General features: G+C 43.2%; 1 protein-coding gene across 25 annotated transcripts in view; it reads right to left on the reverse strand.

Moving 5' to 3' along the window:
* The window catches only part of SULF1 (sulfatase 1), a 181128-nt gene that overhangs the window by 45215 nt on the left and 119954 nt on the right, over window positions 1-15959 (reverse strand). For 16 of the 25 annotated variants that reach the window (XR_014843703.1, XM_085022150.1, XM_021089257.2 and 13 more), the window contains 3 exons: window positions 14263-14432; window positions 2492-2642; window positions 1067-1242 (listed from right to left, as the gene is read on the reverse strand). Coding sequence is in view for 24 of the 25 variants with exons in the window: in XM_085022150.1 (XP_084878276.1) it covers window positions 1067-1242; window positions 2492-2642; window positions 14263-14432 (497 nt within the window). In the remaining variant the exon portion in view is untranslated. The remainder of the gene's footprint in view (window positions 1-1066; window positions 1243-2491; window positions 2643-14262; window positions 14433-15959) is intronic. The other 9 variants (XM_085022147.1, XM_085022162.1, XM_085022159.1 and 6 more) reach the window with 1 other exon arrangement.

Consider the following 15959-nt stretch of genomic DNA (forward strand, 5'->3'; position numbering starts at 1 on the left):
TCACAGGCAGCATTTGGAAATTCCCAGGTCAGGGATCAAACTCTCGCCACAGAAGTGACAACACTGGATCCTTAACCCAGTGAGCCATCAGGGAACTCCCAGAATATTCTTAATCAATCTGAGAGATACATGCAATTCAAAACATAGAAACTATAATGATCACCTAGTGGTTACTTCAAGAAAGGGAAGTTCCCAGGCCAGGGATAGAACCTGAGCCACAGCAGTGACAATCCTGAGTCTTTAATCACTCGGCCACCAGAAAACTCCCTCATTCTTTCTGTAATTGTTTCATGTACATGATCTCATTTTATACAAAACATTCTGATGTGATTGGCAGGGCATATGATAACCATTTTTTGATGGGAATACCGAGCTACAAAGGGATGCAGTGACTTGCTGAAGGTGACAGGGATAGAATTCCAGTCTTTAGGATTCTTAAAATTTAAATGAATGTTTTAAAATTTGATTTTCTTAAAACAATTCTTTAGTAATACGTTTTTAAAAAAACCCAAGAGGATGGTCCTGGTTATGATTTTTTTAAATTATTTTTTATGGCTACACCTGAGGCATTTGGAAGTTCCTGGGCCACCAGGCTACAGTTGTGGCAACACTGGATCCTTTAACTCACTGCACTTCTGCAGGTGATCCAAGCCACTGCAGTTGGATTCTTAATCCACTGCACCACAGCAGGAACTCTGGCACTGGTTATTATTATTATTTTTTTAAAGAGTCAAAGAAGACAAGGATGATGTTTCCAAAGATCACATTCTGTGTCTGCACAGAATTTTGGATTCTGGTCAATTTGAGAGAATTAATCATGAATAATGATTTTTCCTTTCTCTTTAAGTCATATCCTTTCCCTTAGGGGGTGAGGGAGGGGGCAGATCAGGGAGGGGGTTTTCATCTTTTAAATTGCCAAGCGACAGGCACCTTTTTTTGTTTTTTTTGTTTTTTTTTTTTGGTTTGGTTTGGTTGAAAGGAAACCAGACCCTGAGATTGGTAATTGAATTATCTCAGATGTACATGAGCTACGACAGCTGAATGCTGGGAACAGAGAAATACGTACATGGATCCTGGTTCTACACTTGGACCACGAATAAAGAAAGGCACGCGGATATCAAAGTCATATGGCATGGATTTCCCCTTGACCAGCCCAAACTGGCCGATGTGGTAACCGTGGTCGGCGGTGTAGATGATGTAAGTGTTTTCCAGCTCACCCGTCTCCACCAGCATGTTATACAGCTGAAACACAGCAAGACACCAGTCAGAAGCAATTGTGATGGCGTAAGGTGGCAATAATGTGGCTGTGATTGCCCCCAAATCTTTTTTCCATTATTTTTAAAAGGCAAGAGTTGCTTGAATAAGGTCGACAAACATGTACATTGTATATATTTTCTAGTTGCCTACAATCCTGGAGGGAAAAAGTCCAACAATATAGGTGATTTTAGGGAGTAATGTAACTTTCTAAACTCTGGCACATTCTGCTTAAAGGTTCTGTTTGCCTCTTTGGGGAAAAAAAAATCAAAACAAATTCTGTCGCCAAACTTTAAGATTTTACCTTGAAAAATCCATTATTACGGCAAATTTTACTATCATCACTCCTATCTAGTTATTGAGAGTTAAAAACAGACTACTTCTGAGCCTGATCCAGCTAGATCTGGCACTTATGGCATGTCTCGCTATGTTTTAAAATTCAGAAAATTTCAAATAAAATCTTTCTATTTCTGGGTTCTTTTAAACGTCAGAAGACTTAATTTTGGATCCCCATTTCTACATGGCAAGAATTAGTTGAAGCTCCTTGCTTTATTTTATTTTACTTTTTATTTATTTATTTATTTTTGCTTTTTAGGACTGCACCTACCGCATGTGGAAGTTCCCAAGCTAGGGGTTGAATTGAAGCCGCAGCTGCCAGACTATGCCACAGCCACAGCAAAGTGGGAACTGAGCTGCATCTGCGACCTACACCACAGCTCATGGCAATACCAAATCCTTAACCCACTGAGCGAGGCCAGGGATCGAACCTGCACCCTCATGGATACTAGTCAGATTCGTTTCTGCTGAGCCACAATGAGAACTCCCAGCTGCTCCTTGCTTTAGATGGCGGCGCTTAGTTTTAAGCGGACCACAATCCCCCTCATTCCCTATTGCCTTCTACTGGTTCTGCTTTAGTAATTTACATTATTTGCTTAATTCCTGATGATATTGGTGGCTACAGTCCTTGATTTATGATGTCTTGATTTTAATCTCCTCTTTAATACTGGCTCCAAAAGAACCATGCCTGGAGAGGTAACAGAAAGGGGATGAGATAAGGGAGGGAGGATAAATTCACTGAATACACACACACACACACATACTCTCTCTCTCTCTCTCTCTCTCTCTCTCTCTCTCTTAAAATGAACAACCACCACCACCACCACAGGATTGGCAAGAATGGGTCTACCCGAGGGAAGCTGGACCAGATCCTGTCCCTGAGGCAAGTTCCTGTGCTTACCCTTTCCACAGAATCATCCACTGACATCAAAGTCTGAAGCCGTTTGCGATGCAGGACGTTTGTAAATTCCATGTGGATGGGCAGCATGGGTCCTGTGTACTGCATAATCCAGTGTTTATCCATATTTGGTGCATAGTTATAACTAGGAGTTCTGCAAATATCCAGAAAGGAGTCTTACTACATACATTTTTTTAGTCATTTAAAGAAAGAGCTCGAGTTAGCGGTTGTGAAATACCCATTTAGGAAAGATAATTTAGACACTGCTAAAGGGTTTTTCTCTCCCCTAACGTCTCTCTGTGTTTATAAAGAGATCTGAAATCTGGATTCAAATGTAGAAAATCAAGACTGGCAGCTAAAAGCCGAATTAGTGCACGTTCATCTGGGCTTATTGCATAAAATATGAAAAAGCACCTCGAGATGACTGTGATCATGTTACAAATTTACAGATAAAACTCAGGAACGTAGAAGGGAATGTTCTTACGGTGATGTTCACTCATAAAATTTTATCGCTAATTAGACTATTAAATATAGGCACACATATGCTATGTGCAATGATGACAAATCAAAATTTCAACACATTTTTCTCTTGAATTTACTAGGGTAGTTTATTGATTAGTTATATATCTAGTCTCTACAAATTCTTCTCATTCCTAACCTTGTACATAGATACCATTAATTTAATTGGATTTACTGGAATTAGAATCAAGTCTCCTGCCATATACGTGCTTACCAATGAAGCTATTCGTTATAGATAAACCAATACAGGTGCTGGGCATACTTTTTGTTAACTATAGGGAAGTAGGTCCTTTTGTTCTAGGACAACTGGTTCTAGCTGGTCTTTCTTTTCTTTCTTTCTTTTTCTTTCTTTTTATAGCCACACCCACAGCATATGGAGGTTCCCAGGCTAGGGGTGGAATCGGAGCTATAGCTGCCGGCCTACACCTCAACCTTAGCGACTCGGAATCCCAGCCAAGTCTGCGACCTACCCCACAGTTCATGGCAACGCCAGATCCTTAACTCACTGAATGAGGCCAGGGATGGAACCTGCATCCTCACAGTCACTATGCTGGGTTCTTAATCCACTGAGCCATTAAGGAACACCAGCACTTCTCTCTTTAATAGTTGAAAAATGCTGTTTTGGTACCAGTGGCCTTCCTTCCTGGTGTAAAAAGTTACCCCGATGATCTGTATGGATGCTGGTTACCTAGCAGAAGTGCCACAACACAAATGCCAATATAACACTGGGTAGTGGAGACACTATCCCTGAAAATGCACAGTTATGCTCAGAAGTCTAAGTCAACTCCCCTTTAAAGGGACAGATTTGTAGAGTGGGAAACACATGAGAAGCCCAGGCTGCTCAGCTGTAAATGGGGATAAGAACACCTCTCATAAAAAGCTCTTTAGAGGAACAACAAATCTATGTATCAATCTATGTATCTATCTATCTATCTCTATATCCGTATCTTCCTCCTTCCCTCCTTCCTCCCCTTCCCTTTTTTCCTTCTTTCTTTTCTTTCTTTCCTTTCCTTTCCTTCCCTTTCTCTTTTTTTCTTTTTCTTTCTTTCTTTCTTTCTTTCTTTTCTTTCTTTCTTTCTTTCTTTTTCTTTCTTTCTTTCTTTCTTTCTTTCTTTCTTTCTTTCTTTCTTTCTCTTTCTTTCTTTCTTTCTTTCTTTCTTTCTTCCTTTCTTCCTTCCTTCTTTCTTTCTTTCTTTCTTCTTTCTTTCTCTCTTCCTTCCTTCTCTCTCTTCCTCCCTCCGCCCTCCCTCCCTCTTTATCCATTTAATTTATCACTTTAAAGTGCCCAGAAGAGGCACCTGCGTTCCCTACCCGAACCAATAAACAATTGTATTTTATAGAAGGATCTGGGTTGAAAAATCCCGTGGCATTAAAAAACAAAATTTCTGGTATCACCTGCCATTCTTTTTCAGAGAAACAGGCAACGTCAACTTTCATCTGCTTACCAGGTAAAGGACTCATGAACCAAACAGTCCCATTTTGGCCTGAAAGGGTTCTTGGCATCTAAGCTTGAACCGCTGGCTTGGTCAGACCCTGTGTCTTAGGAGCTGGGGGCCAGAGGAAAGGACCTAAGCCCTATTCTTATTTCTATTTCTTATTCTTCACATGGCGTGTCGCCTTACAAACAGGATTAGAAGAAGAGGCTGAGGAGGAGGTGGAGGGAAGGCGCTTCTAAATCCCAGACGAAAGAGATTTTCATCTGTGGGGGCTGTTTGAGGTCAGAGAAATACAGCAAGTTGGTCACGAAAGGTCCCTCACCATTCACTGATGTGTGCCCTGAAAAAGGACACGGCTGTAAAAGATTACATGGGGCTTCTTCATAATACCTAACCAGCCTCCTCTTCCTGCTTTGGATGTTGGTTTGCCTTAATTTAAAAATAAATCAAGTTGACTTTTTTTTGTTTAAACCACAAAACCTCAACACCCAAAAAAATTACAATAGGGAAACGCTGGCTTGCGGGGGTTGGGGGGCGTCAAGAAGGGGCAAATTGCATCTCCAACTGATTACCTTTAAGTGCCTGGCAGAGGTCCCCCCGACCTGGCTTTGAGGCACAGGGAAGGTTGCAGCAAATTACAAGCCTCGAATTGGACTCCTGGATTTGCAGAGTGACATATGCTGAACCTGGCTTATATTAAAAGGGAGAGTTCGAGTCTGTTGTCAAAGCTGTCCTTTCCCATCCCCCCTTTTTTCTTAATTTCTCGAAGTGGAAGATGACAGGCCCCACCCCCAGCTCTGGGGATGAGATTCCAGGTGGGATCTCAGCAGGGGACAGTGGGGGGGGTGGCGAGCATGTGCCTTTTAAAGGAAGACAGGCTGCCACTGCTTCCCGCAGAACAGCAGCTGTTCAGGGACCTGCAGGTGGAAGGTCGGGTCTCTGGAACTGACAATGTTGTTGAAAAGTGATCTTTTGCCAAAGACCTGCGGTCGCCTCCTGCTGGTGTCTGCCAAATTCCTAGAAGATGCAGCCTTCTGTCCCTCAGTGATAATTAAGGCTTGTTTCCCTCTAAGAATTGATTTACAATGATTCAAACAGGGCCTGGAGCTGTGGGCTAGAACACAAGGAAGCAGGTAACTGTTTCAGAGAAGAGTGGCAAACCACATATCTAATTGTTCCAGAATATTTTGGAATCAGACCTGAATTCTTCGGTCCTGTTACTAATGTGTGATCTGGAGCAACTTTTTCCTCTAAGCCTCTGTTTCCTCATCTCCATAATGGGAGCAAGAACTTCAAGGAGTTCTTGTGAGGCTTCAGAGAAATTTCAGTGACTCCAGAGGACAAATCCTGGGACCCCATGACACCCACTCTTACAGGTAGCTGGGAGAGGTCTTATCATGTCACAGCTCATTTGATTGCTGTGGCACCCAGCCTGGAGAAGGCAGGGCGTCTTAGTACCACTTCACAAATGAGAAAATAAAGTGTACAGAGGTGGTTCAGAAAGAAAAACAGAAATAAACAAATGGGACCTAATCAAACTTATAAGCTTTTACACAGCAAAGGAAACCATAAAAAAACCCCAAAAGACAACTTTCAGGATAGCTACAAACAAAACAACCAACAAGGAAGGGCTTAATCTCCAAAATATACAAACAACTTGTACAACTTAACAACAAAAAAATAAACAACCAAATCAAAAAAAATGGGCAGAAGACCTAAACAGACATTTCTCTAGAGAAGACATGCAGACGGCCGGTAGGCCCATGAAAAGATGCTCAACATCACTAAGTATTATTAAAATGCAAATTAAAATTACAATAAGGTACCACCTCACACCTGTCAGGGTGGTTATCATTAATAAGTCTACAAACAGCAATGATAAATAAATAAATTGGTACAACCACTATGGAAAACAGTATGGAGCTTCCTTAGAAAACTCAAACAGAACTACCATATGATCTAGCAATCCCACTACTGGACATATATCCAGACAAAACTATAATTCAAGAAGAAAATTGCACCCCTATGTTCACAGCAGCACTATTCACAATAGCTAAGACATGGAAACTACCTAAATGTCCATTGACAGATAAATGGATTAAGAAGATGTGGTACATATACATAACGGAATACTACTCAGCCATAAAGAAGAATGAAACAATACCATCTGCAGCAGCATGGACATGACTAGAGATTCTCATACTAAGGGAAGTTACTCAGAAAGAGAAGGACAAATACCATATGATATCACGTATGTGTGGAATCTAAAATATGGCACAAGTGAACCTATCTATAAAACAGACCTATGGACATAGAGAAAAGACTTGTGGTTGCCAAGGGAGAGGGGGAGAGAGAGGGAGAGGGATGGACAGGGGGTTTGGGGTTGGTGGGTGCAGACTCTTACATTTGGAATGGATAGACAATAAGGTCCTATTGTCAGCACAGGGAACAATATCCAATCTCCTGGGATAGACCATGAAGGGAAAGAATACAAAAAACAAAAAAAATCCTCAACCCCCTCAAATTCATGTCAAAGTTACAGTCACATGTGCCTCATCTGCTAAGACTTCCTGTGGTCTGTTCAGATACATGTTTTGACCATAACTGTGTACTCCAGACCACATACTCTCAGGAATACACCTGTAACCCTTGACAGATTGCTCCAATACTTAAAAATGCACGCTTTCCCCAGCAAGCCTTCCCTGAATATGGCTTTTCTCTTGCCCTTGTTTGTTTGGATTTATTGCTCTGCACACTAGCTCACAGACCCCTTAAGACCACTGCATTTGTAAGTTCGACGTTGCCACCAAGGTTCACTGTCCCCAGGCTTTGGATGTCTTGCTCGTTTTGCTTACATAACGGGGAGAAGAATTCTGAAAATCGATCACGTCACCTTTCTTTTGGATGGGTGGGTATTTTAGGAGAATAATTCTTCCTGGCACAGAAATACCTTCAAGAAATGCACGTGTTGTGTATTAAATCCATACTCGGGGAAATGCAAAGAACTTAGCAGTTCATTTTCACCAGGGATGGCCTTTGCTGTCACCCCAGAGAAAATAAATATATTTTGAGTGTTTTATATTTGAACATGTGTTTTCTTCATTTGTTATTTGGTCTCGTACAACAACAAAAGCCCTAACTCTTAATAACCTTGCTGGTGGCAGAACCATCACTCACTGAAAAATAGGTCTCAATTCCCCAAATAAGCAAGTTGTACAGATTTAAGATGCACACTCTCAAAGCATTAAATTGGAAATTCTATACTTAATCTCCCAAGCCACACCATCTCAGCTTTCACTAAAATTGAACTTATTTAATTGACTTTGTGAAGATATGTCCCGCCTGAGTTCAAATGTCTTTAGGTAGGTGACCTCTACACACATGCAGGATAATACCAAATGATCTTGATTATAGGAATATCTTAAAACTTTAAAATAAAAAGTTATGCCATAAAAGGAATTTAAAGTCTTCCAAATGATGTGGCAAACTCCAATTAGAATAGTGCAGATATGTACACAGGGACCACTTCTGCTCTGAATTGTGACCATGATGGGTACTGAACAACTTTAGTGTAGTGGAAGATCTAGGATCCAGCTTCATCCTTGTCTACTTATTTGACCTGGGCAAAGCCATTTGGGTTTGTTTGGGGTTTTTTTGGTATAACTTTTTTTTTTTGGGCTGTCCCAAGGGATGTGAAAGTTCCCCAGGCCAGGTATGGAACCCCAGCCACAGCAGTGACAATGCTGAGTCTTTAACTGCTAAGCTACTAGGAAACTCCCTAAAAAAAGACTTTGGATTTTTTTTTTTTTTTGTCTTTTGTCTTTTCAGGGCCACACCCACGGCATATGGAGGTTCCCAGGCTAGGGGTCTAATTGGAGCTACAGCTGCCGGCCTACGCCACAGCCACAGCACCTCCAAGCCACATCTGTGACCTACATCACAGCTCTCTGCAACCCCAGATGTTTAACCCACTGAGCAAGGCCAGGGATCAAACCCACAACCTCATGGTTCCCAGTCAGATTCGTTTCTGCTGTGCCATGATGGAAACTCTGGACAATTTTTTTTTATTCTAAAAATGTATGGAATTCTACTATCTTTAGGCATCCTATTAATTCATAAAACCAACTGTTCAACTATTTTAAAAAGTGGGAGTTTGTTTTGTTTTTCTTTTTTTTTTTTTTTTTTTGGTCTTTTTAGGGTAGCACCTTCGGTATATGGAGGTTCCCAGGCTAGGGGGTGAATCGGAGCTGCAGCTGAAGTAACAAGGGATCTGAGCCATGTCTGCCACCTACACCACAGCTCATGGCAACGCCAGATCCTTAACCCACTGAGCAAGGCCAGGGATCAAACCTGCATCCTTATGGATCCTGGTTGGGTTTGTTAACTGCTGAGCCCCGACGAGAACTCCTAAAAAGTGTTTTAATGACAGCTGGTTAGTGGGATTAACATGTTTATTCATTTGCTAAATAAAAATGTGCTGTACAAACAAGGCGGCAGGAGTTGTGCTCACCAGGCACTGGGAGGGAGAGATGGATCCCTGGGTCCTGCCTTCAGGAAAGAGCTGGGCACCATTTATGTGGTATTTTGAGTGAATACTGCCCTCTACAGTTGTGCCATTTGACTTTGGAAATCTGGGTAAACAGCCAGTGCAAAGGGATACGGAAGAAACGATGGAGAACCAGGTAGGGATGCAGGAAAGGGGGCAATTACTTCTGTCCAGGTCAGAAAGGTTTAAAGAGAATTTAAAATTCTCTCATCTTGGAATGCATGTCCTTCCTTTTGTGTGTTTGTGGAAGAAATGACAGACAATGGGCACATTCATTTTAAGACAAGACATGTCTTTCCGACTTTAGATAACAAAGGTATTTCTACAGCTGTTCTGAGGTTACACCGATGTAGTTTTCCCTTTGACATGCTACGTCCTTCTAAAGCCTTCACTTTCAGAACAATTCCTGCAAGGCAGTGGACATGGATCGTGCTACTGAAATGCTAGATTTCACAGGAACCTCAGAGTGTGTGTATGTACATACAGTCATATGCTCTTCCAAGTAAGGAAAGAAAGAACTGTTGAACTGGAACAATTTTTTTTTTTAAGTTCATAGAGGCATAGTTGGTAGGAAAGGGATAAGGGAGTCCCTCGCAAACTATCCCCCTCCTTCAAAGTAGATCTTTGGGAAGGTGAATAGAATCTCCTTTCTCATCATGGCTTTTGTGCACAGGTGCATGTTCTCACATCACTGAGGCCAGGAGGGAGACGTGATGCAGAGGGAGGCTGAGGACATAGGATTACTATGAGGACACACCGGGGTGGGGGGTGGGGGGTAATTCCTAGAAAAACATGCTAGGGTCTCGGCCACCATGAAGGGCTCTAGGGTAAGGATCATTACATATGTAACAGTGACAAAGGTTCCGTCAGGTCTCTCGGAACCCAGGAAGGACTGAGCCACCGTCTGATTAAACAGCGCCTCCTGGCTGGAGTGGTTGGTAATCCATTCTCATCCTTGGTTGGCAGAGCCTCTAGCCTCCAGTTGGTAAAGCCAACAAGCTAGCATTGGACAGGCTTCTTTGCTTTGTTGGCAACAGCAAACACGGTGGAAATGCAATACATTTCAGCTCCAGGCTGAGGGGGTCAGACAGTCCTAATCCAAGGCGGATGAAAGGCACAGGGATAATGCTTGACCACCAAGGTAGGTGACCTCAGGGAAAGTGTTCATGGGGCATGCATCCCGCTGCCCTCCACCCCCTACCACACACCCACAGGGGAGAGCCTACAACGTCTAGCTGTTTTCACAGGGCTGCTAAATCTCTCCGCAAAGTCCTTAACTTCCTGCCTCCTTTGCTTGAGTGCCTTGCTAATGCTCTCGTGCAGGAAATCACAATGGAAAGCCTGTCTTCAAATTGTCTCTCTCCTTTTGTCTGTGGACTGAACTCGGAGCCTGGGCAGTTGCTCCCAGGGACAAGGGATGCATGCGGACTCTCCTCAGCCCTTTCCTCCAGCGGCAGCAGGGAGACCTTTACCATGAAGATGCCCGGAGTTCAAGGCTTCTCAGGCCTGCAGGAGACACAGCCGATCCCCCCATTCTAGATGCACTGAAGCCTCAGGCTTAGCAGCAAACGTGGCTGAATCACCGCCCCCCTCCCCACCTCCCAGGTGAATTTTCATTTTCTGTGGCTAACAGTGTCCTCCAAACTGGCACTTGCCGATAGCACATTTTGCACCTGGAGAAGATAACACTACACAGGCTGGTGCTTCTCCTGCCTGTGTTTTCAGAATTGCCAGATGTGAGGGGCTCATCACAACGAGGGCCGCGGCTCCTCAAGAGACATGTCCTGTCACAAGGGACAAGTATCAATGGGTCCTTTCTCTAGCTGCTTCCCTGGGACGGTAAGTTGAGCAAGGAAATTGCACTTTTTGTAGGTCAGGAAAGATAAGATCCAGAAAGAACGGTTTTATATGGTTCATCTTAATAGAAAAGAGCCCAGGAGAATTAGCATCCGTGAAGTAGTCTGTGTCCCAGAAAGGGGTCTTGTCTTAATTGTCATTCATGACCTCATGTCAAGAGGCTGGTATTACCCCCTGTTTTGCAGATGAGACTGTGGAGGTTCTGAGAGGTGGCAGCAAGGACAGCTGAGATAGGAACCCACACTCATCTGCCTCCAAGGCCTGAGTACTTTGCATTCTGCCACGTGCAGGTCTCCCTTTAAAGAATCACCGGTGAGGCACACAGGTGGCTCATTTGAACTAAAAAGGAAATAACGAAACTCTTTGCATGTGAGAAGGATCAAGGTGGCAGAGGACTAAGTCATGGCGCTAACCCTGTCCCACAAACACATCATCGAGTCACAGATGCTGTGGTCCTCCCTTTACGACACAACCTCCAGGGACTCTCTGCTTATGGTGACATACAAATTTACTCAAATTCTCAATGTTCTGTGAGTTTTTCTTTCTAGCTTTATCTCCTACCGCTTTCCTCACTTCCTGGCTCATGTCTTAAACAGCCTCACTTCACCAAGACCACTTTTCCACACCCCTTTCTCTTGCGGAGACCATCTATCTGATTTCTGCGGATCAGCTGCAGAAATTTGGCCCATCCTTTGAGGTCCACGTTGAATGTCCACATTCAACGTGGACCTCATATGGGCTCATATGTTCTCCTGGTTCTTCCAAAAGGTGTGCATATTCCTCTTCCACATTCCCCAGCCCCTTGGACCCCTGTTCTGGCACTTACTTCTGGGTCTAGTGTTGATTAGGCGATTTGGACACTTGCCTGTCTTCCCCCTGGAGCAGGGGTCCAAGACAAACTTATCGGGGAGAGGACCATACAGTGAACAGTTTGGGTCCTGCAGGCCATATGGTATCTGCCACAACCACCCAACTCCACTGCTGTACTGCAAAAGCAGCCAAAGACAATACCTAAGTGCACGAGCACGGCTGTGTTTCAATAAAACTTTGTTTATAAAAAGGGGTGGCAAGCTAGGTTTGGCCCCCATGTGCCAACCTCTGCCCTAGTTCATTGGTTCTCCAGGGTTAGCAATTGTACCTTCCTCATATCTAAATTCCTCTGTGCTGTATAAGGTCCCAAATGGCATTCATAAATATTTGTGGAACTAAACAGAATTTTTAACTGCTGGAATCAGATTTTTTTTTTTTTTTTTTTTTTTTTTTTTGCTTATTTTAGGGCTGCACCTGCAACAATGAAAGTTCCCAGGCTAGGGGTTGAACTGGAGCTGCGACTTCAACCTACATCACTGTTCACGGGAATGCCGATCCTTAACCCGCTGAGTGAGGCCAGGGATTAAACCCACGTCCTCATGGATATTGGGTTCGTTACAGCTGAGCCACACAGGGAACTCCTCTTTTTTTTTTTTTTTTTTTAAAGCCATTGTCGCGGCCCTGGCTTCTCTGCAGCTTTCTCCAGTCTGCGTTGCTGTCTGTGCACTGCTGAGCTCTCAGAACCTCTTGACCTGCGGCTGATTTTCCTGTAGGCTCAGAATCTTGCCCTGAAGCTTCAAAGGCAGGCTGACTTCCAAGGAGCCATAAAACCACATTTCATCAACCCTTTCTCAAACTCAGGAAAACACTGGTGAAGTTTATAGTTGTGGAAAGTCATCTTAGGCTGGGATTCTACTGATGCAACAAAGGAAGCCACAGGAAATGATTTGTGACCCCCAAAGAAAAGGAAAGGTGGGGCCTAGGGCACAGAAGAAGCCTGCAAAGACCTCATTCTTTCACTGAACCAGCTGGTTACTAAATCTGTACTGATCTGTACTCAGTCAGGAATTTGGTTGCACAGTTATATGCAGGGTGGATTTTCAGAAGCTTGTGTATCCGTCCGTAGGGTTGGTTCCAAAACACCACGGCTCATCCAGATCCGATTCCCCAGGTCCTGTGGCCATCTTTCTGATTTGTCAACAATATTTTATGCACTAAAACACTTCCTAGCCTGCAAGTTCCTGGGCATGCTCAGTAGAGACCCACCCTAGCTTCAGATGTATTGCTAGTTCTTGTCTTCCCTTTCTTCTAAGTCCCCATATGTTAGAGAGGATCTAGACACCACTGACCAGGAGCCATCTGTTTACCAGATATAATAATTAACAAATTAGAATAAAAACTTTTCCAGGGATAATGTCATGACCAGCAACTAGAATACCTTCAGTAGTTACTTATCACTTTTCATAAAGAAGTACATTTAATCTCTCTCTTTTTTTTTTCCCCTGTCTGGGATGATACCCAGAAAATCAGTGTGGATGAGATGGGGTGATATTTAAGCACAAACAGATTAAAAATGAATTCTGGATAAGCAATGAGGTACTACTGTACAACACAGGGAACTATATCCAGTCTTTTGGGGTAGAACATGAATGGAAGACAGTATGAGAAAAAGAATGTTCATATATATATATGTACGACTGAGTCACTCTGCTATACAGCAGAAGTTGACACAATATCATAAATCAACTATACTTTAACAAAAATAAAATGAAATAAAAAATATTCAAAAAAACCCCACCCTGAATTCTGGAGGTTTAGTGATGAAGGAAACAGCAATTCCCTGCTCCCTACATCTCTGATGGTCAAATTTTCAGCAGACATAGAGCCAATTGCTTTCTGTTGAAGACCGTATATTCTTGCAATGGTTAAGTAGAAAGTGTGAAGACAGAGTGAAAAACAAAATCATGTTCTTTGCTGCCTATGCATCCAGACTCTTGCATGGGAGGCTAGTGAGAATGACTGGCATCACACAGCTCCGCTGCTCTTGGTATCGACCCCACAGGCCATCAGCAGACCCCCCCCCCCTGCCTCCCTGCCCCCTCCTTGCCAAGGCTCATCTCAAAAAGAAACATCAGGTTATTTTAAAGCCGTGACCTGAGAAGCCTCTGGGGTGAGCCCTCTCCAGCTGCCTCTTCTAATTGCACATCTGCGGCAAAGCTGCGAAAGTCCATGCCCAGAAAATTCAACCCCTGTTTCTATAACCAGACCCGGGGTCACCACTCTGCTGCTATGAAAAGCATACCATTTGATCATCGTTATTATATGATCACGTTCCTGAATATTGTTTCAGACAACCAAAGGAAACGCTTGATAAAAATTGCCCCATTCACTGAGCCTGCTTCTCTTTCTTTTCCTTGAGCCACTTAACAAGTGATGGAAATGTGATTCCAAATCAAACCACCTAGCCAGAACCTGGCTGTTCCCTAGTCCCTGGGGTAGAAGCCTGCGTTCCTGCCTCGTGGAAGGAAAGGGGGTGAAGGGGAGGAGTGTGAGGAGCCAAGGAGGGGCCCGCATTCAGCAGGGGCAGAGCTGAGGTTGTTACTCACATGTGTTGGGAGGCATTGGGGTACAGTTTTGAAAACTGTGGGGCCGAGTCCTCGGGGCCGTGGGGCGCCGCGTGGCTGATCACCATCATAATGGGCCTATGGGGATACATTCTCTTAGACATTTTGAAGTAATTAATGCTCTCGTTAGTGATTAAGTCTGTGAAGTAGTCCTGAAACATACATTTGACACAAAACAAAAATTACAAAAGGTGACAGTCATCAGATCACATTTGAACAACCGCTTTCCCTGAGAATCAACTCACTGAAGGAGGTAAGCTCTTAAGCAGGAAGGGAAACTGTACTTCCCAAAGAGGCTAAAAGTTCTTCCGGAAACAGAGAAATCAGTTGCCAGTTACTTTCTAGGGTGCTAGCCTGGAAACATGCACAAACTTTTTTTTAAAGTAATGTACAACTGAGCAATTAGGAAAAAGAAAAAAAAAGTCAAGTCCTGTTTACCCAAGATAATGATCATATCTGGCAATACAAATGTTAGAGCACATCAAACACCGGATACATATTTCATTCTCAGGTTTCGCTGATGTAATTTGTTGACAAAAAAATTTAATTACTTCAAGAGGAGGAAATACCCACGCCCACTACAAATTCACAGTCGCAGAATACACACACACACACATGCATAAATGCACAAACAAAAGATCTTTCCTTTAAATCAAAAATTCACCTGCGAGAAAGTACACAACAATTGCTAATGAAAGTCGTGGCCAAAATCTGGGTGTACAGGGAAAAAGCAGCAACATTTTATCAATTCATTTATTTGAAGCATTCAATATGGGGAGCAGTTGATTTCCTGCAGATTATACTCTGTTAATTGCACAACTAAAATGATCCAGCTGCTGGGGTTAGAGCTTGACTTGTTAATAAAATGACTCAACCCGCAGTCTGAGAGGCTGATGCAAGACCATCAGGAGGAGGGAAGAAATGGAATAAAAAAGAAAGAAAAGAGGAAAACTTAAAACACCTGCTTCCTCTAAGTGTATATCATTGGCCTGGAGCTTGGGTGTAAAGTTTATTGAGAAAGTGCCCAGACAACGTGCACAGTCAGAGGCTCCCAGGCATGACTAATCGCATGTAGATTCGAGGACCAGAACAGCTGCAAAAGCTGTGCCCTGGGGACCAAGTCTGTGTCACGTGTCATTGTTAAGACAAGTCCAGAGGCTAGCACCTTCTTCCTCAGGAGTGTCTGTTTCATTCTTTTCCTCCCTAAAAAAGGATATACATTCTTTTCGACACAGTTGTCTTTGACACTTAATTAGCTGTGATAATGGGCAAGTTACGCCGATTTAGTCTTTGGAGGGAATCTTGATTACTTTGCTCTCTTTAGGACAACAGGGAAAGAAAGGTTAATAGCTTGAACAAGGAGCATGACAAGCATCCTCGCAGATAAAAAAAATGAGAGCAGTAACAATTAGTGCACTTTGTAGGACGTTGCTCAAATTGGCCTCCAAGGTCCCTGCTAGTTCTCAGCTAGGATGAGATTGGAAACCTGTTAGCAATGTTTGTGAATTCATTTGCATTCATTGTTTTCTGAAGGGTAGGAAAGGGGAGACTTACACCTTGTCTCCTCGAACCCCAACCCCCAGTCCCTCGAACTCAAATCAGGCCAAACATAAAGAGCAACGTGCCAAAATTAAATCAAGTCCCCTTTTCCTGATTTCTGCCATTGGCTTTTTCACAGC

The sequence above is a fragment of the Sus scrofa genome, chromosome 4 (assembly GCF_054392235.1).
Source record: "Sus scrofa isolate SSC_HxYL_T2T_F1_AM1 chromosome 4, Sscrofa_HxYL_maternal_Yorkshire_Landrace_v2.0, whole genome shotgun sequence".
In the NCBI taxonomy this organism is placed as follows: Eukaryota; Metazoa; Chordata; class Mammalia; order Artiodactyla; family Suidae; genus Sus; species Sus scrofa.